The sequence below is a fragment of the Colobus angolensis genome, unplaced genomic scaffold, assembly GCF_000951035.1.
Source record: "Colobus angolensis palliatus isolate OR3802 unplaced genomic scaffold, Cang.pa_1.0 Scaffold432, whole genome shotgun sequence".
Lineage (NCBI taxonomy): Eukaryota > Metazoa > Chordata > Mammalia > Primates > Cercopithecidae > Colobus > Colobus angolensis.
The window spans coordinates 967,530-991,442 of NW_012117733.1; the positions used below are offsets into that span (position 1 = coordinate 967,530).

Below are 23,913 nucleotides of genomic sequence, written 5' to 3' on the forward strand. Positions count from 1 at the left end.
AAGGAAGATCTGTGGGATAATTACCTTAGAGAAAGCAAGGTGACTTGTGAAAAGCCAGACTGTGGAGCAGAGCTGAAAGTCCATTTGAACTGGACGGAGTCAGCCTTCTCAGGATTGTGATTTTCTCCAACAAAGGGGCAGGTTCAGAGAAGGCGAATTGGCTGGGTCTTTCCAGAGTAGAATTTCTTCTAATATTTAGAACCAGAAGGGGATAAACTCGTGCGAACCGGTGATTCTGCTAAGACTCAAAGAGGTTAGAGTAGTTCGTTCATGTTTGATCACCTGTCAGTGGCAGAGCTGGTACTAAAATTAAGATCACAATTTCTCAGACCGTGATTTTGCTTGTTTAAATCAAATTTTCACCTCCCAGACTTCTTCCTTTACTTGATGCCTTCAGCTTTTCTAGAAAAAAGTACAAATGTCTGAATCACTGTTAACCTCAATGGCTAACAAAGTCCCTGGTACAAAGTCTTGAGAAACTGTCCGCTGCATGAATTAATTTCTGTGATATTATCTTCTCTGGGGATATTTTGATTTCTTGTTCACTCAAGGGGATATCATCTTTGGGATTCTTTTGTTCCTCTACCCCGGAGGAGTATTGTCCAATAGAAATAAATAGAATAAGGGCTATGTGTGCAATTTTACATTTTCAAGTAGCCCACATTAAATAAAAAGCAATAGGTGAAATTAATTTTAATAATATATTTTGTTTCATCCAATCTGTTCAAATATTATCATTTCAACATATAATGGACATTTGAAAATTCAGATACCTTAAGTAATTTTTTTATACAAAAGACTTCAAACTCCAGGGTGTATTACTTCACATGTCCAGCACATCTCAATTCTAACTCACCACCTTTCAAGTGTTTGCCAGCCCCATGTAGCTCATGGGTTTTCATACTGGAAAGTGTGTACATAGAGTCTTCATCAGCCATGGGGTCTTGAGCCATCTGGGCCTGCATTCAAGATTCGAAATGGTCCCCTTCCAGCCTGGACCTTGACCTATTAATTGCTCACATTTAAACTGTGGAATATAAGTGAGTCCTGAAAATTATTTTTTTCTTGGTTGAAAATGGCTATAGTAAGTACTGGGCAATTTTTAATCAATTCTAAACAGTCATTCTAAAGAACCAACGCTGACCAGTACCCAGGCGGAAAGGTTAGATCTACCGCTGTGCTGATGAATAAGACATCTTTGCTGTGCACCTTCCCAAAGGAACTGTGGAGTTAGAAACTTCCGCAGAGATTATAAACCTTTAGAAAATAAAGCATTTTATCCTACACAAGAATATTGACATTCTTACCAGGAATCCAACTAACCCAAGTGTTTTGTGGTTGTTCATGCGATAAGTTTGATTTAAACTCTGGAAAACTATTTTTTAAAAAGATTCTGGGCCAGGCGTGGTGGCTCACATCTGTAATCCCAGCACTTTTGGAGGCTGACACAGGTGAATCACAAGGTCAGGAGATGGAGACCATACTGGCTAACACAGTGAAATCCCGTCTCTACTAAAAATACAAAAAAATTAGCCGGGCATAGTGGTGGGCTCCTGTAGTCCCAGCTACTCGGGAAGCTGAGGCAGGAAAACGGTGTGAACCCAGGAGGCGGAGCTTGCAGTGAGCCAAGATTGCGCCACTGCCCTCCAGCCTGGGCGACTGAGTGAGACTCCGTCTCAAAAAAAAAAAAAAAAATCTATATCGATCACTAGCATCTTTCTCCCACTCCCCTCTCCCCATCCCGCTAAGTCTTCACATTTATTTTGAGACAGAAAAGAGAATGGCTGGACTCTGATTCTGACTGCCAAGCTTATAGATATCCCAGCTCTAGAGCTGTGTGTCCTGGGCAAGTTTCTTACCTTCTCTGTGCTTCATCTCCTTACCTGTCAAAGGAGAACAGTAATAGCAGCTACTTGAAATGGGGTATTTTGAGGATTACGTGAGATATCTCCTGTGTAGTAGATGATGCATGTGACATATTTGTTAACCGCACCTGGCAGGAACTACCCCCTCCTCTTGCCACCTCAGTTCATGAATAATAGGTGTGAAATGCTTCTCACATTAGGATAAACCCATAGAAATGTTTCCTTTAAAGAAGGCATTGTTTTTTACATCTTACAAAGGTTAAAAGCACTAGTTCTGGACTGAAAGAGAAAAGAAAATATTTATACTAAAACAGGAAGGGAATCTTCATCTGTTTAAATGGAAGCAGTGTTTCCTTAGCGCTTGTTTAAATGACCCTCCTGCCATTTTCCTGAGCTGTTAGCCTGTCTGTGCGGATGCCTCAGATTTCAGTTGTCTACAGGGTGCTTGATACATGCAGAAGGCAAGCATGCCCCCTCACCCACAATTGCCGAGGGCTGCCTGCCATCTTCAGGCATGACTCTAGGGCTTGACAAGTGACAATGATGGTTTAAAATGCACACAATGCCAGTGTTTTCATGATGACCTCTGTCAGTTATGCTAAGGTATCTGCAAGAACATCCAAAGACGGGGCCCCAGGGACACACGTGATTTCACCTTCTGCCTTTCTTCCAGTTCCACAAGGAGAGATTCAAAATTGACATGCCACACAGATTTAAAGTCTACAATTACAAGAGCCCGACCTTCTGTGAGCACTGTGGGACCCTGCTGTGGGGACTGGCACGGCAAGGGCTCAAGTGTGATGGTGAGTCCAGCGGGGGGTGAGCCTGGTCCGACGTGGACCCTCTAGGGGATGGAGCGAGGCTTTCTGGGGAACTGGAGGGAGGATATAGCGGGGACGACTTCCACACCCAGCCCAGACAACTCATGATCGTAAGTATGGTCTTCTGGGGCAATAAGCCACTATGTTCCTTTCCTTGCACCCTGCCGCACCCCCACCCCCACATCCCAGAAAACAGCACAACAGTTCAGGTTCAAGATCAAAGCTCCTAGCTCCATCACCTTCTGTCATACCATAGCCCTGGGGGAAATGAAGACAGTGTTTCTCCTCTCACTGGTCTTTCTACGAGTAGTTTCCTCAGTGGGTTCTGGGCTGCCCTTCCTAATCCCAACAGGTCTAGCTGTGGGGTACTCTAACCCTTCTCCTTTGCACCAGCTAGTAAGATTCTTTCTGTCCTCTCATCAAGGAGCAAGCCTAGTACATTCATTTGGCTGACGCAAGGTCCTGCACAGAAACTCTGTAACATTAGCTTGAACTAAAACCATTGCTAAACCATTGCTCTGAACTCCAAGTGCCCAGTAAGAGGACAGCCCAGCTCTAACTGCCATTGCCTGTTCTCTGGTCTTTCTTCCAAGGCCGGGATCGCAGCACAGCCTAACCGGCCATTCATTACCGTTGGGAGTTTCTCAGACCTACCATCAAAAAAGGAAACAAGGCAAGGCTTTCTTGCTGTACAACTCCAAGTTACTAAGGCGATAATGTCTAGAAGCGGAGATGCTGTTACACTAGGATTAAGGACTAGGAAGAAAAAAAAAAACCACAAGAACTGACAAGGCACTCTGCTTTCTGGTTGGGAAGAGACGGGGGCAGGGCCCACAGGATGGAGCCAGAAAAGGAGAGCCACCTGCTGCATACAGTTTCTTATTGTTTTCTTCTTCTTTTACTTTTTTTTTTTTTTGAGACAGGGTCTCACTTTGTTGCCCAGACTGGAGTGCAGTAGCTCAATACAGCTCACTGCAGCCTTGACTTCCTGGGCTCAAGCCATCCTCCCACTTCCGCCTCTCAAGTAGCTGGGACCACAGGCATGTGCTACCATGCCTTTTTTTTTTTTTTTTTTTTAAAGAGGGATAGAGTCGTGCTATGTTGCCCAGGCTGGTCTCAAACTCCTGGGTTCAAGCAATCTTGTCTCCTCAGCCTCCAAAAGTGCTGGAATTACAGGAGTGAGTCACCATGCCTGGTGAGCACAGACCTTTTCTTATGATGAAGTATTAAATATACAAGCCACTTTATTTTTTCTTGGCAGCCATATTTTGATCAGTGCTACTGACTAATGTACGTCCTCTCTTTTGAGTGATGAGGTACGTGATGGAAGGAGGCACAGCATCTTCCGCATTCTCCCCTTCTTCATCCCAATCGTGTTCACATGTCCTTGGAACCCAGAGCGACCTCTCAGTGGAGGCAGGAGGGGTTAGGTTTTCAACTCATTACCTAAAGCAGACATCACAGGAAGCCAACTTTAGCCTCAAGAATCCCTTCCTGACCCCAAAGGACACTGACACGCTTTTCTCTACACCCCTGTTCAAGAAGACATGGATAGGCAGGGTATTAAGAGTTCATTAAGAGTTCAGAGGCAAAACCTAGTGTCCCAGCATCCTGACCATATCCACAGAAACAGGAATAAAGAAATTCTCGCCTCTTGGTTCTCCTGTGATGGTGTCAGGTCGGGTTCTATGTCCTGGGAGCCCGAGAATCCACTTACAAGAAGAGCTGGTCCCAGCAGCGCCGCGGTACAGCTTAGAACTCCCTGGGGGTTCCTGGGTGTGATTGCAGGGCTCTTGTGCCTGCTTCGTTTCATTTCTTTCCTCGAATATTCTTTCCTTTCCGTTCCATTCTGTTCCCCGCTCTCTCCTACCATTTTCATTTCAAGTGCTCCCCTCCGCCTTTTCTTTTGTCCCCCCTCCTCTCCCTCCCCTGCGCTGGTTTGTTTTCCATTCTTGCTTCTGACACCCCCGGGTCCCTGACCCTCCGCTGTGCTGTCCACACACGTGCTGCTCACCCCGCACGCCCACGTCCTCCTCTCTGGACTCTTCTCGCCCTCTTCTCGGGCTCTCTTCCCTCCCTCTCTGCCTCCCTTTCATCCTGCCTCCTTACAAGCCGTCTTAAGTAAGGCCTCCTTTAGCCTTTTACCCTGCCTTCTCTCTCTCCACACGATAATTCCGATGAAAGTAGTCATCCAGAGGGACTCTTTGCCCCCCAAGAAATTGAGTTACGGCCTGATAGGTTGGTAACAAAGACTTATGACCTTGTCGTGGAGATGGTGGTGGCCTTTCTTCACGGCCATGCAAGTCACAGAGAAGCCTAGATGTGGCTACAGTGTTAGAAGCAAAGTAAAACTCCATCCCCCTATGTTCAGTCCTAGCTGACAACCTCACTTTGTGTTACAGTGATGCATAACAAAATGGAGCTGGGGCTACCCAAGTTAAAACCTAACACCTTCTAAATAAGGTGAATGTGAGTTATGCAAGTTATGCTGACAATGTGGAATTTGCAGCACAATCAATCATTAAAAAAAAAAAAAAAAAAATCCTTTCTATAGTAAAGATTTCAGGCCAGGCATGATAACATACCTGTAATCCCAGCACTTTGGGAGGCCAATGTGGAAGGATGGCTTGAGCCCAGGAGTTTGAGACCAGCCTAGGCAACAAAGTGAGACCTCCATCTGTAGGAAAAATCAAAAAATTAGTTGGGTGTAGTGGTGCACGCCTGTGGTCTCAGCTACACAAGAGGCTGAGGCAGGAGGATGGCTTGAATCCAGGAGGTGGAGGCTGCAGTGAGCTATGATTGCACTGCTGCACTACAGCCTGGGCAACAGAGCAAGACCCTGTCTCAACAACAACAACACAACAACAAAGATTTTAAATATGCAGAAAAGATTTTGCTTCAGGTGAATTTTTATGGCTCTATCTATGCCTATAGACTAGGTCTAGTAATGGTTTAATAGTAGACTGGGGGAGGTGGCTCACACCTGTAATCTCAGCACTTTGGGAGACCTAGGTGGGCAGATCACTTGAGGTCAGGAGTTGGAGACCAGCCTGGCCAACATGGCAAAACCCTGTCTCTACTAAAAATACAAAAATTAGTGGGGCGTGGTGGTGGGCACCTGTAATCCCAGCTACTCGGGAGGCTAAGGCAGGAGAATCACTTGAACCCGGGAGGCGGAGGTTGCAGTGAGCCAAAATCGTGCCACTGCACTCCAGCCTGGGTGACAGAGTGAGACTCCATGTCGAAAAAAAATAAAAAAGTAATAGTTTTTACGTAGAAAATTCTGGTTTGTTTTATTTTATTATTGAGCTATTTGAAGAAGAGTGGACCAGTGAAAACTACAGGTGAGGGTTGCCCAAATTTCACCTAAATATTTTAGTATCTATATCTGTGCAATAAATGATGAAGATGAAAAGGAAGTTGTATTTGTTGAGCACCTACTCGACGCCAGTCATTGTGCTAAGCTTCTTTGCACACACGTGTGCAAATCAGCAGATAAGATTAAGACCACATGATTTCACAGCACCCAGTGCCTGCTTCTATTACAACACTCTCTACTCACAGACTCTGTCAGCTGGAGTTTGGAAATCTTGATATCTGATTGTTCTTTATTTTAATGGTGATGTTTCTTTCTCTCTCTCTCTCTCTCTCTCTCTCTCTCTCTTTTTTTTTTTTTTTTTTTTTTGTGAGACAGAGTCTCGCTCTGTCTCCCACACTGGAGTACAGTGGTGCGATCTCAGCTCACTGCAATCTCCGCCTCCCGAGTTGAAATGATTCTTCTCCCTCAGCCTCCTGAGTAGCTGGGATTACAGGTGTGCACCTTCACACTTGGCTAAATTTTTTTATTATTATTTTTAGTAGAAATGAGGTTTCACCATGTTGGCCAGGCTGGTCTCCAACTCCTGACCTCAAGTGATCTGCCCTCCTCGGCCTCCCAAAGTGCTGGCATTACAGGTATGAGTCACTGTGTCTGGCCTTGAATGGTGATGTTTCATAAGCAAAATTTGAATTTCTAAAACTAATAATTGTCTTTACACAGTCACATGGGCACACGCTCTCCAGTCCAAGAGGGATCTCTTGGTCACTGGCAGTGGAAGTTAGTTTTTATGCTAGTGTTGTCAGGATTCATGGATCAGAATACTGGCTCTGAATCACAGGACCCCTGAGCTAGAATCCCGTATAGATCATGAGTTCAGTGCTGGGGATCCTTAACTGGGAGCCCCCAGAGCATGCATGACTTGCCCAAGGTCACACAGTGTCCATGCTGTGCCAGCTGCCACCAGCATACCATTCTCCACCCACCTGACAGGTGCTCAAATATTTCCCCCTCCTCTTTCTTTTTCTTTAACATCTCATGTGACTTATAAAGATGATAGAAAACTTTGGTTCATTTTATTTGAATTGCCTTCTATAACTAGGTCGTAGATGTGAATTTAAGTTATCAATTCATGCGTGCAAGAAATACTGCTTTCTTTATGACTTTGAGATCCACTTAGTTAAGATTCTCATCTGGTAATTCTTGGGGCCTGCTACCCTTCCCATAATCACATGAGGTTTTGAGGAGTCATGGGTACAGGGCCCTGGAGACTGGGGAATGTGCTCTAACATCCGGTTGCTGTTGGCATCCTCATCTAAGCCCACACTGGTGAAGCCTGTGGCTTTCTGTTTTCACACCATGTATAGAGTTTTGTGATATTTTTTCAAAGCTGAGGCCCCCATGCCTGGTCCAGTCTTGCTAAGTGTGTTCTGCCGTGACCTCTCCTGGTGTTGCTAGCCTCCTAGTCCATCCCTTCCCACATACACACAGCACCTCCACCAACCTGTTCAGCATTGCCCCTTTACTTCTGCATCCACAAAATCTTGCTCCTCTCTTCCAAAGTCCAGGAGAGGTGAGGGGCACGACCTCCTCGCTGTCTCCCCTCCCTGCTCTCAGACACATGCCCTTGTCCTCAGGGACAAGTGGCCTTCGGTTCCCACTCACTCAAATTCCTAAAAAATAACCTTGTCTGGCTTCCTGCAAGAGATGGCCTGGCAAGGGGCTGGGGGACAAGAGGGACCAGGGAAGGAAAACCATATAGAGAAGAAAAGAAACCCAAAATAATATTTCAACAAACTTGCTGCCACAATTAAAAAACGCAGTAATTATTCTGGAGAAACTCCTTAGTTGTTTTTTTTTTTTTTTTTTTTTTTTTTGAGACAGAGTCTCACTGCTGGAGTGCGTAGCGTGATCTCGGCTCCTGAGCTCATGCCATTCTCCTGCCTCAGCCTCCCGAGTAGCTGGGACTACAGGCGCCCGCCACCACGCCCGGCTAATTTTTTGTAGTTTTAGTAGAGACGGAGTTTCACCGTGTTAGCCAGGATAGTCTCGATCTCCTGACCTCGTGATTTGCCTACCTTGGCCTCCTAAAATTCTGGGATTACAGGCCTGAGCCACCACACCCAGCCCTGTTCGTTTTCTTTTAAATAGGTCTAGGTAGTTGGCCGGGCGTGGTGGCTCACACCTGTAATCCCAGCACTTTGGGAGGCCGAGGCAGGCAGGCCACCTGAAGTCAGGAGTTCGAGACCAGCCTGGCCAACATGGCAAAACCCCATTCCTACTAAAAATACAAAATTTAGCCCAGCATGTGGCAGGCGCCTATAATCCCAGCTACTAGGGAGACTGAGGCAGAATTGCTTGAACCTGAGAGGTGGAGGTTGCAGTGACCTGAGATGGCACCACTGTACTCCAGCCTGGGAGACAGAGCAAGACTCTGTTTCAAAAACAAAAGCTAACAAACAAACAAATAGGTCTAGGTAGCTTCTGACATCCTTAAACCACAGTGCCCGTCTCTGTAAAACAATCACCATTGTCCTTCCTCCGCCTGGGCTATTGCCCTGGCTGTGAGGAGTGTGGTGTGCTGTTTTCTGAACAGCTCTTAGAAGGGGATCTGTTAATGAAAGTAGAAGTGATCATGGGCCTTAGGAAAATTATATCCTAAGGAGATTATCAGAAGGAGGATGCTGAGCAGTGGGTGGCAGAAGTGGGCACAGGGGGAAAGAGGGGGAGGTGGAAAGAGGTGCTTTTGCTCCATCAAGTCGTATTGCCATTCTCCGGGCAGTCACACTGTGGACAGAAGTGGAGGCAGTAGCTGCCTCGGGCCTTAGCTTACTTATAAAACTGCCCTATCATATCCCAAGAGAGAAAGACAAAGAGTAAAAGAATCTCAAGACTTAACCATTCCCACGCTCTTTTGTTATTCTTTGTTCCAAAGAAAAGATTTCCCTTTTGTAGCCTCAAATGAATTTTGTGAATTAAATAAATAAAACATCGGCAGGCTGAGGCTGCCTCCTGGGCTTCAACCTAAAGGCTGGGGGAAGCTCCTCACAGCCCAGGTAGGAAAGGGGATGTTTTGGACCCAGATTGGAATGGGTAGGAACATTCCTCTGATGCAGGGCAGGTGAGCCCCAAAGTGGGGCTTAGCCCAGGAGAGTTCTTTACTTCGCCCAGGAAGAATTCAAGGACCAGCTGTTAGTAGAAGAAAACAGCTTCATTGGTCAACGGTGTTACAGTTCTGTTGGTGTTACAGCTCCAGCAGAGAGTAGCAGCTCAGGGCAGTGCTGCAATCCTGTTTATACCCACTTTTAACTACGTGCAAATTAAGTTCCTGGAAAAAGGGTGGTAACGTCTGGGTATTGCCATGGCAATGGTAAACTGACATGGCACACAGGTGGGCATCTTCTGGAAAGCTGCTTCTGCCCTGTCCCTGTTTTAGCTAGTCTTCAGTTTGGTCTGGCATCTGAACCCCACCTCCAGAGTTGAGTCCCACCTCCTACCTCACTTCCCCTCCAGCACGTGGATCACTACCAGGGAGAGCCAGGGCCAACTTCCTCCCAGCCATGGCACCGTAGGCTTCCCTCCATATCCACAAGGCTCTGTCTTACCTCCAGAGAGAGCTGCTTAGCACCAGGGGGTTCTTCCACTCTTGCTCACCAACTGCCTTCTTCCTTCCAGCATGTGGCATGAATGTACATCACAGATGCCAGACGAAGGTGGCCAACCTTTGTGGCATAAACCAGAAGCTAATGGCTGAAGCACTGGCCATGATTGAGAGCACTCAACAGGTAGGAGGAGCATGTGCCGTGGACACGTTCCCACCATGGCCACTCAGCAAGGATGTCCATGCCCTGCTCCTTCACCTGTGGCAGCCCTACAGGAAATGCCGGGATGTATTTCTGAGCGCCAGCCTTGCCCCTGGCTTTCATCTCCGTGCCCACAGTGCCCCCCCATTGGAGATAGTGATTTGATGCACTTGTATTATGCCGAGCTTTATAAAATCTTAAATTCTTCATGGCATGAGCAATGCAGAAACAAATAAATTCATTAAACTTATTGAAGATTCATTGACAGCTTTATGTGAATATATTCGGGTTATAGACTAGCCTAGGGGGAAACACTTATGTGCTAGCATCATCCCCAGAGTCCTCACAGAACACCGAGTCCAGAGCAACTTTTGCCCTGCTGTTTACTGCCTTGGCATTAGCTGAATTCCCAGATCCAAGGAAAACCCCTCTTTAAGACTTGGCATTGCCTGTATCAGCTGTTTTCCCATCCATTGACCACCTGTCCTTATTTGTGATGGAATGACATAGACAGCATGAGAGAATCCTGTCAGCCTCAGAAAAGTGTGAAGGAGGAAAACATGTTCTGCTAATGCGTAAAATGTAGCAGATAGACTCTCCCAGAATATGGAGTTCTAAAAGAATGTTGAGGAAAAGAAGAGCTTCCGTGACCCTATGCATTTAGGAATTTTAAATGGCTTTTGTCCCCATGGTTAGCAGGCTGAGCTGTTCCCTCAATGGTGGGTGGTCTGACTCTCCGTGTGTCATCTAGGCTCGCTGCTTGAGAGATACTGAACAGATCTTCAGAGAAGGTCCGGTTGAAATTGGTCTCCCATGCTCTACCAAAAATGAAGCAAGGCCGCCATGTTTACCGACACCAGGAAAACGAGGTAACTGTCCTGGTCAGCAGTCTCATCAATGTCAGTCATTAATCTCAACCCTAAACTGATGCCCTTGGATTTAAGTTATCAGCTTACCTGGTATGATAGGTGATCCACCTCCAGCTACCAATTAAGAGGCTCCCACTCCTTAGAAAAGAAACCAAAATCTTTTACCTTTGTAAAAGGCAGGAGGTGGGGGTTAGAAAATGGGATGGGTCTGGAGGGAACAACCGCAGATGTTTTCTTAGAGTTTCAGCATGTTACATTCTGTCAGTGTCAAATGGTTTTACAGAAATAAATCTGTCTTAAAACTTGATGGTGGGAAGGTCGCAGAAGACATTCTTACTCTGCACCTTTGAGACTTAAATTTAAGGGTAGGAAAGAGAAGGACTCAAAGCCACTTTCATGACCTTATGGCAGTTTTTCCAGCCTACTGTTTGAAAGTAGTTCATGAGTGGATATGACCCCATGTTTCTGAGACCTGAGTCGTTTCAGCATACATTCTAAAATACTTATTGTCCTTGGAAGAGTATGAAAGATAAACCTAGGGATTTGAAAATATAAAGACTATTGTAGGCAGGGGAAAATTCCTAAAAAGTTCTCATGTTTTCTCTGACTTAAAATCAACTTAAAAATGTAAAAGAAAGGTTTGGGTTACATTTAGGAGGGGTTGCTGGGCAGTCAAAGAGACCATGTCTTAGCAATGATCAACATAGGTGGCATCTTTTTCTTTTTTTTTTTTTTCTTTTTTGAAGACAGAGTCTTGCTCTGTGGCCCAGGCTGGAGTGCAGTGGCACAATCTCAGCTTACTGCAACCTCCGCCCCCTGGGTTCAAGGGATTCTCCTGCCTCAGCTTCCCAAGTACCTGGGACTACAGGCTCATGCAACCATACCCAGCTAATTTTTTGTATTTTAGTAGAGATGTAGAGATGGGGTTTCACCATGTCACCCAGGCTGGCCTCGAACACCTGAGCTCAAGCAATCCACCCACCTCGGCCTCCCAAAGTTGTCAGATTACAGGCGTGACCCACCGAACCCAGCCAACATAGGCAGCATCTTGACTTAAATTCTGTGACGAATGATGCAGTTCAGATCTTTAAAAATCCGCTAGATTTCATTTCCTCTCTCTCACGTTGTAAATTGTAGAAATTGATGCCACCGTGCTTGTGAGCCACGCAAACAATTGAAAATCATTTTTTCCTAAAATTTGGTGAAAATCTCTAGATGCCCTTGATTTGACATTATTAACAGAGCTTGTGTATTTTGCATGTTGGAATGTGTTTCTTAAGTTGAACTATTTCCAGTCTTGAAGAAATAGACTTAGGCCGCACTCCAAATTCCAAATGCCAGGCTCACAGACAGGGGGCGCTGCCCTCACAGACAGATGGAGAGGTATTAAAGCTGCCTGAACTGCAGGAAACCCTCTAAACACTCTCAGTTACTATGATGGAGCCTCAGCATGGGAAGTAGAAGAGAAAGCATGTGCTCTAAGTAACTAGAATGGCCTCCATTACTCCATGTTCATTTTTAACCACCAGCTTGCCATTTTCAGAGCCTCAGGGCATCTCCTGGGAGTCTCCGTTGGATGAGGCGGATAAAATGTGCCATCTTCCGGAACCTGAACTGAACATAGAAAGACCATCCCTGCAGATGAAACTAAAAATCGAGGATTTTATCTTGCACAAAATGTTGGGGAAAGGCAGTTTTGGCAAGGTAAGCTACTGCACAGGACAACGCTGTGGCCCAGCTCCAGGAACTGATGAGCCAAGTTCCTGGTCAAAGAAACTAAACTCGTGGGGCCACCAGGACTGCATGTGAGTGTCAGAGAGAGCTTTCCTAAGGGGGCTCTGAATAAATAGGGACCCCAAGGAGTCTAGGCCCACATTAGCCTCAGCTTTCTGGAAACCTGTGTCTCCAAAGCTACTTTGCTTGGAGAGTGTACATCTCACACGCCTCTGAGTTTGATGTCTTTGGGCACCAAAGAATAGGAAGGTGCCTCAGCCACTTCCTGTTTCACACGGTGTTTGCATTTGTTTCATTTTGTTTTTTCTTCTTTTGCTTCATTCTCAAGCCTGGAGTATTGTTTTAGTTTGTATGTGATTTTTTTTCTCCCTCTATTAAACGTCTTCAGGCTTGTATAAGTTTCCTTGGGGTGCGATAGGGCTCAGCTGTGTGTCTCCACCCAAATCTCACCTTGAATTGTAATAATCCCCAGGTGTCATGGGAGGGACCCACGGAAGCTGACTGAATCATGGGGATGGGTTTTCCCATGCTGTTCCCATGATAGTCAGTAAGTCTCATGAGATCTGATTATCTTTTTTTTTTTTTCAGAGTCTTTCTCTGTCGCTCAGGCTGGAGTGCAGTGGCATGATCTCGGCTCACTGCAAGCTCCGCCTCCCGAGTTCACGCCATTCTTCTGCCTCAGCCTCCTGAGTAGCTGGGACTACAGGCATCCGCCACCTCGCCTGGCTAATTTTTTTGTATTTTTAGTAGAGACGGGGTTTCACTATGTTAGCCAGGATGGTCTTCTTGATCTCCTGACCCTGGTGATTCGCCCGCCTTGGCCTCCCAGAGTGCTGGGATTACAGGTGTTAGCCACCACGCCTGGCAGAGATCTGATGATTTTATACAGGGGACTTCCCCTGCACATGCCCTCTTGCCTGCCACCATGTAAGACGTCCCTTTGCTCTTCCTTTGTCTTCCACCATGATTGTGAGGCCTCCCCAGCCATGTGGAACCGAGTCCATTAAACCTCTTTCCTTTATAAATTATCCATTCTTGGGCATGTCTTTATTAGCAGCATGATAACAGACTAATACAGGCTGCTATAACAAAATGTCACATACTGACTGGCTTAAACAACAGAAATTCATGTTCTCACAGGTCTGGAGGATGGCGGTTCACCATCAAGGTGTTGCGTGGGTTGTTTCTTCCCAGGCCCCTCTCCTTGCTTTGTAATGGCAGTCCTCTCTCTGTGCCTTCAATATTAGCTTCCTATTGTGCATGTCTGCATCTAAGTGTTCTCCTTTTTTGAGATGAGGTCTCACTATGTTGCCCAGGCTGATCTTGACCTCCTGAACTCAAGTGATCCTCCTGTCTCAGCCTCCCTAGTAGCTGGGATTGCAGTTGTGCCACCACACTCTGCTTAAATGCTCTCTTCTTATGAAAATACCAGTCATATTGGATTAGGACCTGCTGCAATAACCTCATTTAACCTTAATTATCTTTTTGAAGGTCGTGTCTCCAAACACAGTCACATTCCGAGGTACTGGGGATTGGGACTTCAGCACAGACACAATTCAGCCCATAAGAAAACTGTAGCTTGAGAGTCCTGGAAAAAAAAAATTGTAGAGGAAGTCTCTCCTCTAAATTCTTCCTGTCGTACATGCAGGTGGGGAGTTGTCTCCATCACTCATAGATGACACGGAGGGGAAGGAAAGAGGGAAAGGAGGACAAGCCAAAAAAAAAAAAAGGAAAAAAGAAGAAGGGGGAGGTGAGAAGAAGGAAGAAGAGATAATTTAAGAAATTATAACCAACTATTGGTGACTGACTGCAGAAAATTTTCAAGCAGTCAAGTGATTTAAGGAGGGATGATATGGAATACAGGCTTTTAGGTAATTTTGATATTAAAGATATCTCATGTGTTAATGGGGCTCCTATTTGTTTTACATTCTTGGATGGGACTCCTAGGAAAATTTTAATCAGAGATGACTATTCCATGAATCTGTGCAGCCAAAGGCAGCATTATACACTACACCTGCTAACCAGACTTTGGCAGGATGTCTTACCCAGTTTATTTAATATTAAACAAACTAAAATGCAACTGAGCAGTCGCCATAGCTGAAGAATATTGTGCTCCATTTGGGGTTTGGATTTAAACACTGATGCCTTTCAGCAAAATCTACTCTGTCCAGCACATGGTAGCTGATATTCATGAATTCTTTTTGTTCATTTCCACAATAATATGAACCACCGCAGGCTCATTTCGTGCTAATCTGAGTGTAATAGACAATTTTACAGTCAGTCTTCATTATAATTTAGCAGCAATTAATGTGCAATTATAACTTGTTACCAAAAATTGAAAGTACATTACATAGATGGAAATTGTCTTTTCGACTTCTTAGTTTATGGCTGGTTTTAGGATGTTTTACTGAAAGAAGCAATTACTAAAAGAGTACTTTTAATTGTTAATGAAATGTTTATCTTTCTTTGTTCCCATGTGGATTTCTACATTTGAATAAGGTTAATAAGAAAGACATTAAGTTAAACCTACAAGCCTTAGTATCCCAAGGCGCAGCGGGGAGCCCCAGGTTTCCCCCACTCCATGTCCAAAGTCATCTACTTCTTTTCATCAGGACCCTGAGTCCCTACACATGGAAAGGAGAGGAGGGGGAGGTATCAAAGCAAGATAGGATGGCCATGTTTCTCTTTCTCACAATGCTAAGAATACTCCAAAACTTGTCTTTTCTCTCTCTTATGCCTTTATATGGAAAGTATGTTTCCTCACCAAGACCTCTATACCCTTGTTCTCCTCACACAACTTTTAAGCCTACGAAAACAAATTATGTGTTCTCTGGGGATGTGAGCATCATTCATTTGCCTGAATTCCCATCTAAGTTTCATCCCTTCTATCAAGTCAGCTACCACCAAGCCACGAACCTGCACCATCGCGTTTTAAACCTAGACTCTCGTGTGTTCAGGGCTGTTGTAGCATCATCGACTTCGGTCTTTCCCAAAAGTCAAGAAAAGAAACAAATGACAAATGACTGAATTTTAACAAGTGTGATTCAGAGATCATTTTAGAGTCTACTTTCCCAGGTCTCATCTTACCTGACTTTCACAACAGTCCTGTAAGTTAGAGAATGCAGTAATTGGAAACTGGAGCTCAGAGGGGCTAATTCGTCTGCCCATATTTCCACAGTTAGTAAATGTCTGTGAAATAAAACTAGAGCTAGAAATTTCTGTCTCCAAATGCCATGCCCTTACCATTGACAACAGTGTGTTGCTGCATCATTTGCAAAACCTAAAATTGTTGGAACCCTCCATCATATGCCATCTGGTGTCCTTTGATATAAGAGCCATGAAATCAAGTGGGAAAAGTAAATTTTGGAGTTAAATCTTCCCTAGTAGCTCCAAGAATCTGAGAAAGTTATTCTTTGAACTCGGTGTTTGTTGTTAGTGCTGTTAACTTCTGTCTGGCAGAGCGTGATGAGCTAAGAATTAAATTAGATAATACAATTAGGTCGCAAGTGTAAAGTAGGTAGCAGAGTGTATGACACATAGAAGGTCATAAAATGTTTCATTCCCATTTTGGTGTCCTTTGATATGACAGCCACGAAATCAAGTGGGAAAGTAAACTTCGGAGTTAAATCTTTCCCTAGTAGCTCCAAGAATCTGAGCAAGTTATTCTTTGAACCCAGTGTCAGTCACATTTTAGGACCTACTATGTGCCATACATTCTGCTATGAATAATTCATTGCTGTGTTGTCAGAGAAAATGGTGATTATTTATTTATTTTTTCTTTTGAGACAGAGTCTCACTCTGTCACCCAGGCTGGAGTGCAGTGGCGTGATCTCGGCTCACCACAACTTCCACCTCCCAGGTTCAAGCAATTTTCCCATCTCAGCCTCCCAAGTAGCTGGGACTACAGGCGCCCACCACCATGCCCGCCTAATTTTTGAAATTTTTTTTTTTTTAGTCAAAGATGGGGTTTTGCCATGTTGGCCAGGCTGGTCTCGAACTCCTGACTTCAGGTGATCCACCTGCCTCGGCCTCCCAAAGTGCTGGGATTACAGGCGTGAGCCACCATGCCTGGCCGCTGGTTTTTTTTTTTTTTTTTTAAAGTACACAAGGAGAACTATATCCCTCCATTCTTCTTTTGGCCTGGAAAAACTGGGTAAAATATAAAGCTAGGATTTATGTGCACTTGCAGTGATGTTTCAAGGACAATTTCTTCTCTCCACATTCAACTCTTCTTTCTTCACTGTGCGCTTTATGTCTCTGGATTTTTATTGTACCCTCACTCAGGCCCCTGAGCAGGCAGGGCACACTTTTAAAAACTCATTCGATTGCTTAATAATTTTGTGAAACCCTTGGAAAGAGTACAAAGATAGTATGAAACAGTGATGTCGTGTCTGAAACCAGTGAAGTGCTCCATTTTGTCTCAGGAATGACCTGTGCAGGATGGGTGGGGGTTGGAGAAGGAACCTCTTTTCCCACCCAGCACAGGTGTCTCTCAGGACTCTGTCTCTTTTTTAATAAGTGGGAATCCAAATTCTAAAATAAAGTTACTTCTTCCCTTTCCTTCTAGGTCTTCCTGGCAGAATTCAAGAAAACCAATCAATTTTTCGCCATAAAGGCCTTAAAGAAAGACGTGGTCTTGATGGACGATGATGTTGAGTGCACGATGGTAGAGAAGAGAGTTCTTTCCTTGGCCTGGGAGCATCCGTTTCTGACGCACATGTTTTGTACGTTCCAGACCAAGGTATGGCTTCTGCTCTGACAACCCTACTTCCGCTCTAACCTGTCTCAGCGTGGTACCTCCAATGGCGCCCTCGTTAGGAGAGGCGGGTCGTTGCCTCCATATTTACCTTACATTTCGGTGTACCTGCCATCCATCAAACAAGTTTCATCCCTTCTACACACCATGGAAGTTTTACTTAGAATGTTTCAATGTCGTCGATTGGGAAGGATCTTTACTTCTAGATTTGTTTGTCTGTTTTCTGTTTTTTAGAATTTGGTTTCATTTAGCGTAACAACCGGGCTTCTCAGCAGTCCGTGACTTTGGGGGAAAACGTGACAATTGTTTGTTCATCTGCCCTGCATGTGTTTGAAGAGATAAAAGTTGGAAAATAGATCAAAATGCACGTACACTATTATTTTTCTCTTCAAGACTGGCAGAAAAAGCAGCCTTAGAGTGGGCTCATCAGTGAGCAAGCTCCTGAGCCCGGAGGTGGAGGTTGGATGCGTCTGCATTCCCACTCCGCGTTGGGACCCTTTCCTTAGGCTGAATTTGCCAGAAGGCTGTGCCATTCTGGGAGGACTTGCATTCTGGTCTCCTTTTTCCTTTAAAAAAAAAAAAAAATCCTTTTCTTTCGGACTCAAAATTGTTCAGGATCATTGTAGAAAACGTTTATAAACTCAAAGAAGAAAATCACTTGTAATCCCACCACTTAGATATACTCGCCATTAATACTTTGAAGTTTCTCCTGTAGATTCTCTCTGCAGTGGACTTTTAAAAACAAAAACAGCAACCCGCTGTAAATATCTACTGCTCGGTACTCTGCATTTGTTACACTCTATTTTGTACATTTTCTTACGTCTTTGGATATTCTACAACGTGATTTAACTAGAACATCTCTAATTTTTTGTTCCGATTTAAATAACACTAAAATGAACATCCTCAAAGGTTAGTTTTCACGCACACGCATTATGATTCTTCTCACCTGGTTTGTCTCCTCTCTGCCACCCCGCCCCAGCTGTCCACCACCTGCACTAATTCGCAGTCCCAAGTGGGACCATTATGACTAGGGTCCAAAGAACACGAGGGGTGGAGGCTTTTCCATTTTCTTTTTCCTTTCTTTCTTTCTTTTTTTTTTTTTTTTTGATTTGGAGTCTCACTCTGTTGCCCAGGCTGGAGTGCAATGGTGCCATCTCAGCTCACTGCAACCTCCGCCTCCCAGGTTCAAGTGATTCTCCTGCCTCAGCCTCCCAAGTAGCTGGGATTACAGGTGTGCACCACCATGCTCAGCTAATTTTTGTATTTTTAGTAGAGACAGGGTTTCACCATCTTGGCCAGGCTGGTCTCAAACTCCTGATCTCAGGTGATCCACCCCCCTCCACCTCCCAAAGTGCTGGAATTACAGGCGTGAGCCACCGTGTCCAGCCCTTTTCCTACTTTCTATCTCAGGCCATGATGACTAGAGAGTGAATGAGAGAAAACTTCCAAGGTGACTTGAGCCATGGGAAGAATTAATGAGGGAACCAGGGAATGAAAGAGGAAAGTGGATGGCAACTGGGGCATCCATCACCACCTCTGCAGTTCCCAGTAGATTCTCAGCAAATGTTCAATAACCAAATCAATGAATAAATGCGCTTACCTAAGATAAAGAGAAACCAGACCATGGCAAAGCACTTACTGAGCATATGCTGGGCTCAAAGCACTGTGGAGGATACGGAAGTATATAATACAGCTCCCGACCTTGAGAACTTCACACTCTAATAAGAGTCAAGGCTATATTTCTAACAGGATGAGTAGTATTAGATCAGAAGGCAGACACAAAGTACCAGAGCTGAGAGAAACTAGAAACGGGAATTTGAATGGGCAGAAAGGGTCTTGGGCATGAAAGGTGCAGCTGCAGGAGAGGAAGTAGAAAGCAGCGAGGTGTCCTGATCAGCTATTTAGGAGAATGCAGGCCCACTTCCTGCTGCAAGAGCAGGCTGGGACTTCCCATGATGAAGGCTAGAGAGATTTTGCACTAGAAACTCCTCCTGGAGATGATAAATACCCATTGGCCTGGGAAGGTGAAGGTATGTCATCTGCAGGCAAAGGGACAAACTCTGCCACCATCTCCATGCTATTGGGAGGGTGAAGGTATGTCACCTGCAGGCAAAGGGACAAACTCTGCCACCCTTTCCATGCTGTTGTCTAGATTTTCTGCACACCCGGTGGCTCCCTGTAATCTTTTCCCTTTGCGGTATTTTGGGGCTTGTAGCAAACTGCTAAACACACTCTTTTTTTTTGCCATAAATAAAGACTTTTATGATAAAGCCTTCATAATAGTGAAAAATTGGAAACAACACAAATGCCTAATGATTTATTGAATAAATTATTATATGGTCAGAGAAAATAATACTGTATAACCATTTTAAAAGATGGTATAAATGCTTAAATATTAATATAGAATGATGTTTATGAAATCATAAGTGGGAATATATAAGATTTCCTTTTAAGCAAGAACATATGCATGCATAAGCATGAAAAATAATGAAAAACTGACAGTTGTTAATTGGGAGGTAGGATGATAAGTGATTTTATTTTTATTATGTCTTTCTGTGTATGTTACTATAAACACACTTTAGACTGGGCTTCTGGGCACTTAAGCAGTTGTGCTTCTCTTGGTGCCTTTTCCCCAATTTTTTTTTGATTTGCATGTATGATGGTTTTTGTGTCTTATGGGGAAGGCTGTTGGGAATCCCACTTTGTAGAGGATCAGTGTGCTCCCTTCTCTTGCCTGTCCATCACAGCTTCAGGCAGCATTTGTTTCTGTCCCTCTAATGAGAGATCTCCTTAACCCATTTATGCCTGAGGTTGCAACTTGTTGAATTTTAAAATCAGACCTTGGCGATGACCTTGAGCAGTAGGATATAAATAACTCCCACTTGCTTAGTGTTCCAATAATGGAACACTAGGCATAACTGAGTTCCATGCAGCTGGGATGCTTTACCAAGACCTGAGCAAAAAGTGCATCCACAGCATTGAGGCCAGAAGAAAGAAAAAAAACTTCAGCAGAGAATGTGCACATGAAATGTAAATCTGACTGGCTCAAGACTCAGATTTCAAGGAACCGAGACCTTTTAGAAAGAGAGGAAAGAAAGAAAGGAAGATGCTTGACTCACCTTTCCCAACACCCGAGTTGTTTTTTCTGAGATGTCTTATTCTTCAAACCTTGCTTGTCAAAGTAACTGATTAAATACCACAAGTGAATGCAAAAGGCAACAATTGATACTTGATATGGATAATGCTTTGTTCTGGGAACATGTTGGGAATGACCTTTCTTGAGAGGACAGTTACCTGTGTATACTAGTGAAGACATCAGATAAGATAAATTAACTATGTACTTCTCCAGGGCATTGTTATTTTTTAAAGGAAGTTATTCATCTGTTCTCTTCCTCCAAAGAGAGCGCCTGTTGAATACCAGATTATTCAGGAGATTCTGAGGACAAGTATTCACTTGTTATTAATCAGAGGCATTTGGATTAAACTGTTAAAGTTTTTAAATTTCATAGATGAGGGATATATCACCTATGGAAGGGTGAAAATATGATAAAGCCATTTAGGAAGCTACAAAATGTGAAAATTCCTGTGGACTTGGATTCTGAAGTTCAAGCCCAGCTCTGCTGTTTATCAGCAGGGCTCTGAGGCACCCACTTTACCCCTGCCAAGGACAGAGAGTAAGAGTTACAGGCAGAGGGGCTGGGAGCTGTAAAACCAGGGGCCCTAATGGGATGGTGCTGTCTGGGGCCAGAGATGTACAGAATAATTCATGGAATCTGAGTCTGAATCTGAATGAGGCTCAAATCAAAAGAATCTTCAAAATTAATTTTCTGTGTGCTAGATCAAGATGACTTTGTGCATCATCCAGGCTCTGACATAAATTACTGGCTCAGGGTCTAATGTAGATGAGCATTCTGAGAGGCTGCTGTCTGTGCAAGAGAAAAGAAGGGCTAGCTATTATTTCTTTTATTTTTTTTCTAACATTTCTTTGTTATAATATTTACATTTTCTGTCTTACATGAAAGTCTGCAGGGCTTAAAATTGCACAATCCCTTCTCAGTACCCACTTCAGTGCGGATGTCAGCCAACTTTTGCACTACTAGATTTCCAGCTTAGATTTGTAATAGTTTCCATGACTTACATTTTAAAAAGTAAGAAAAATAGGAAAATCCAAAATAAAATTTGTCTACAAGAACAGTTGTCATAAATTTTTTAACTATATCCACTTACAAGTAAATTTAAAACAATTAGAAAAAAAACCCATAAAACTTTGAAATACTCAAAGGGAAAGTATTTCCCTCTGAAAAAAACAATTTCCCTCTTTTTAATTATGCTGCAGTAAAAGAAAAATTAATAACTCAAGTATCCAAAGTTTCTGTGCTCTATCTCTGATAAAACTGTTGAAAAATAAGATTTACTTTCAAAATTTGTCTGGAAACTAAAGATGCATCTAACACTGTAAGGATGCTATTTCTTTTTAATTTCAAGGAAATAATTTTCCCTTAAAAATTAAAAGTGAACTAAGGTCTACCTTCCTCTGTGTCTCCTTTGAATTCTGAAAGGCCGATCTGTATTCTGACATTTAAGAAGTGTTACTATTTCTGTAAACTAGTTCAACCATTGTCGAAGACAGTGTGGTGATTCCTCAAGGATCTAGAACTAGAAATACCATTTGACCCAGCCATCCCATTGCTAGGTATATATCCAAATGATTATAAATCATGCCGCTATAAAGACACATGCACACGTATGTTTATTGCGACACTATTCACAATAGCAAAGACTTGGAACCAACCCAAATGTCCATCAGTCATAGACTGGATTAAGAAAATGTGGCACATATACACCATGGAATACTATGCAGCCATAGAAAAGGATGAGTTCATGTCCTTTGTAGGGACATGGATGCAGCTAGAAACCGTCATTCTCAGCAAACTATCGCAAGAACAGAAAACCAAACACCGCATGTTCTCACTCATAGGTGGGAACTGAACAGTGAGAACACGTGGACACAGGAAGGGGAGCCTGTCATGGCATGGGGGAGGGGGGAGCGATAGCATTAGGAGATATACCTAATGTAAATGACGAGTTAATGGGTGCAGCACACCAACATGGTACATGTATACATATGTAACGAGCCTGCACGTTGTGCACATGTACCCTAGAACATAAAGTATAATAAAAATAAAATACATACTTTGAAAAAAAAAAAAAAACCAGAAGTGTTACTATTTCACACCTCAGTAGCTCTAGATCCTATAGGAACATCTCTGTCTCCGGGTCTTCCCCTCAGGTTGGACTGGAGGGCAGGCAGCTGTGGTTTTGCGGGCCTCTGAAGAGTGGCCTCCCAGAGTGATGCCAGGAGGCAGAACGCTAGTGTTCCTGGATCCACATCACTGCCCTTGACTCCCAGACTCCCAATATGCACCAGTTGAACATTGTTTGTCAGTATCACTTTGAAATTTTTCTTTTATGAAAAAGAAAACTGAGTTTCACTTTCTATTCATAGAACACACAAAGCTCTACTTCCGGTTATGGCTTCAGGGCGTGAGTGTGTGAGTTACTTTGAGCAAGTCACCTAACATTTCTTTGTGACATTGGTTCTCCTTTTTTGCTTCCCAAAGGATAATGTAAAAAAAAAAGTAATAATAATAATAATAATAATAATAGTAATAATAGCACTTGCAGAGAAGTTCGGATCCTTTTTGGAGAAAATACCATACTAACTATAAGGTATTATTATCATTTAAAATTAAAAAGAAAACCTCCTTCAACTCGATAGTTTTTAAAAAGTGTGTCATCCTGGTATTTCCCTAATTTTAAGGCAAAATCCATCCAAGAAAGTTTTTAATTTCAAGCATTTTACTCAGAAACTGCTTCACCTGAAGCTCTCAAAAATGCTTCAATCCATGAACCCTTCAGTTGAGCTAGGAGCCCTGGAAATTATCACAATTGTAGCAAAGAAAAGAAAACCCACAGAAACCACATCCTCCAAAAGACGTGTCTCTGCAGTAAGACAAGAATTAACTTTTTATGCTGCCCCCCATCTGTAGTGACAGAGAAGCCTCTTTTCTTTAAATTCCTCTGGCAGCGTTCTGATCCTGAGAACGCTTATAAGATGTTATTTCAGAAACTGGGGGTCACTTAGACGTTCTGCAGATTCCCCTGCTATGCAACCAAACTGTGATTTGGCAAATGTTAGATTTATATCAAATTTACAAAAATGAGTTGATTTACAGCTGTCAACCTGAAATAATCAAAAAGGCCAGAATCTAATTTAAAGAGCACTTACTCAGACTCAAAGTTTGAGGATGCCCCCACCTGGAAACACCCCAAAAGAATGGTGTCAGAGTTGCAAAGGAGGGAACTTTAGAGTTTTATTTCCATAGGGAGAGACAGAGGCATTCTCAGCAGGATTACATTTTTCATGCAAGGCTGATGCATAGTTCCAGGAACTTGGTTACAGGCAGTGTTTCTTTCTGGGAAAGGGACATTTAACATCTTTTACAGAGTGTTCTATAGTCATGGGTTTTCTGATATCTGGTCTAAGGAAAATAGGACAAAAAAAGGGGAAGGTAATCTTTAACAAGGTTCATTAATTAAGAAGGCAGGAGGCCGGGCGCGGTGGCTCAAGCCTGTAATCCCAGCACTTTGGGAGGCCGAGACAGGTGGATCACGAGGTCAGGAGATCGAGACCATCCTGGTCTACACGGTGAAACCCCGTCTCTACTAAAAATACAAAAACCTAGCCG

At 43.7% G+C, this 23,913-nt stretch overlaps 1 protein-coding gene across 2 annotated transcripts in view; it reads left to right on the forward strand.

Moving 5' to 3' along the window:
- Positions 1-23,913, forward strand: part of PRKCQ (protein kinase C, theta) — a 101,428-nt gene that overhangs the window by 21,632 nt on the left and 55,883 nt on the right. For both annotated transcript variants that reach the window (XM_011957054.1, XM_011957055.1), the window contains 5 exons: positions 2,539-2,668; positions 9,678-9,787; positions 10,557-10,674; positions 12,218-12,378; positions 16,976-17,149. In XM_011957054.1, coding sequence (XP_011812444.1) covers positions 2,539-2,668; positions 9,678-9,787; positions 10,557-10,674; positions 12,218-12,378; positions 16,976-17,149 — 693 coding nt within the window. The remainder of the gene's footprint in view (positions 1-2,538; positions 2,669-9,677; positions 9,788-10,556; positions 10,675-12,217; positions 12,379-16,975; positions 17,150-23,913) is intronic.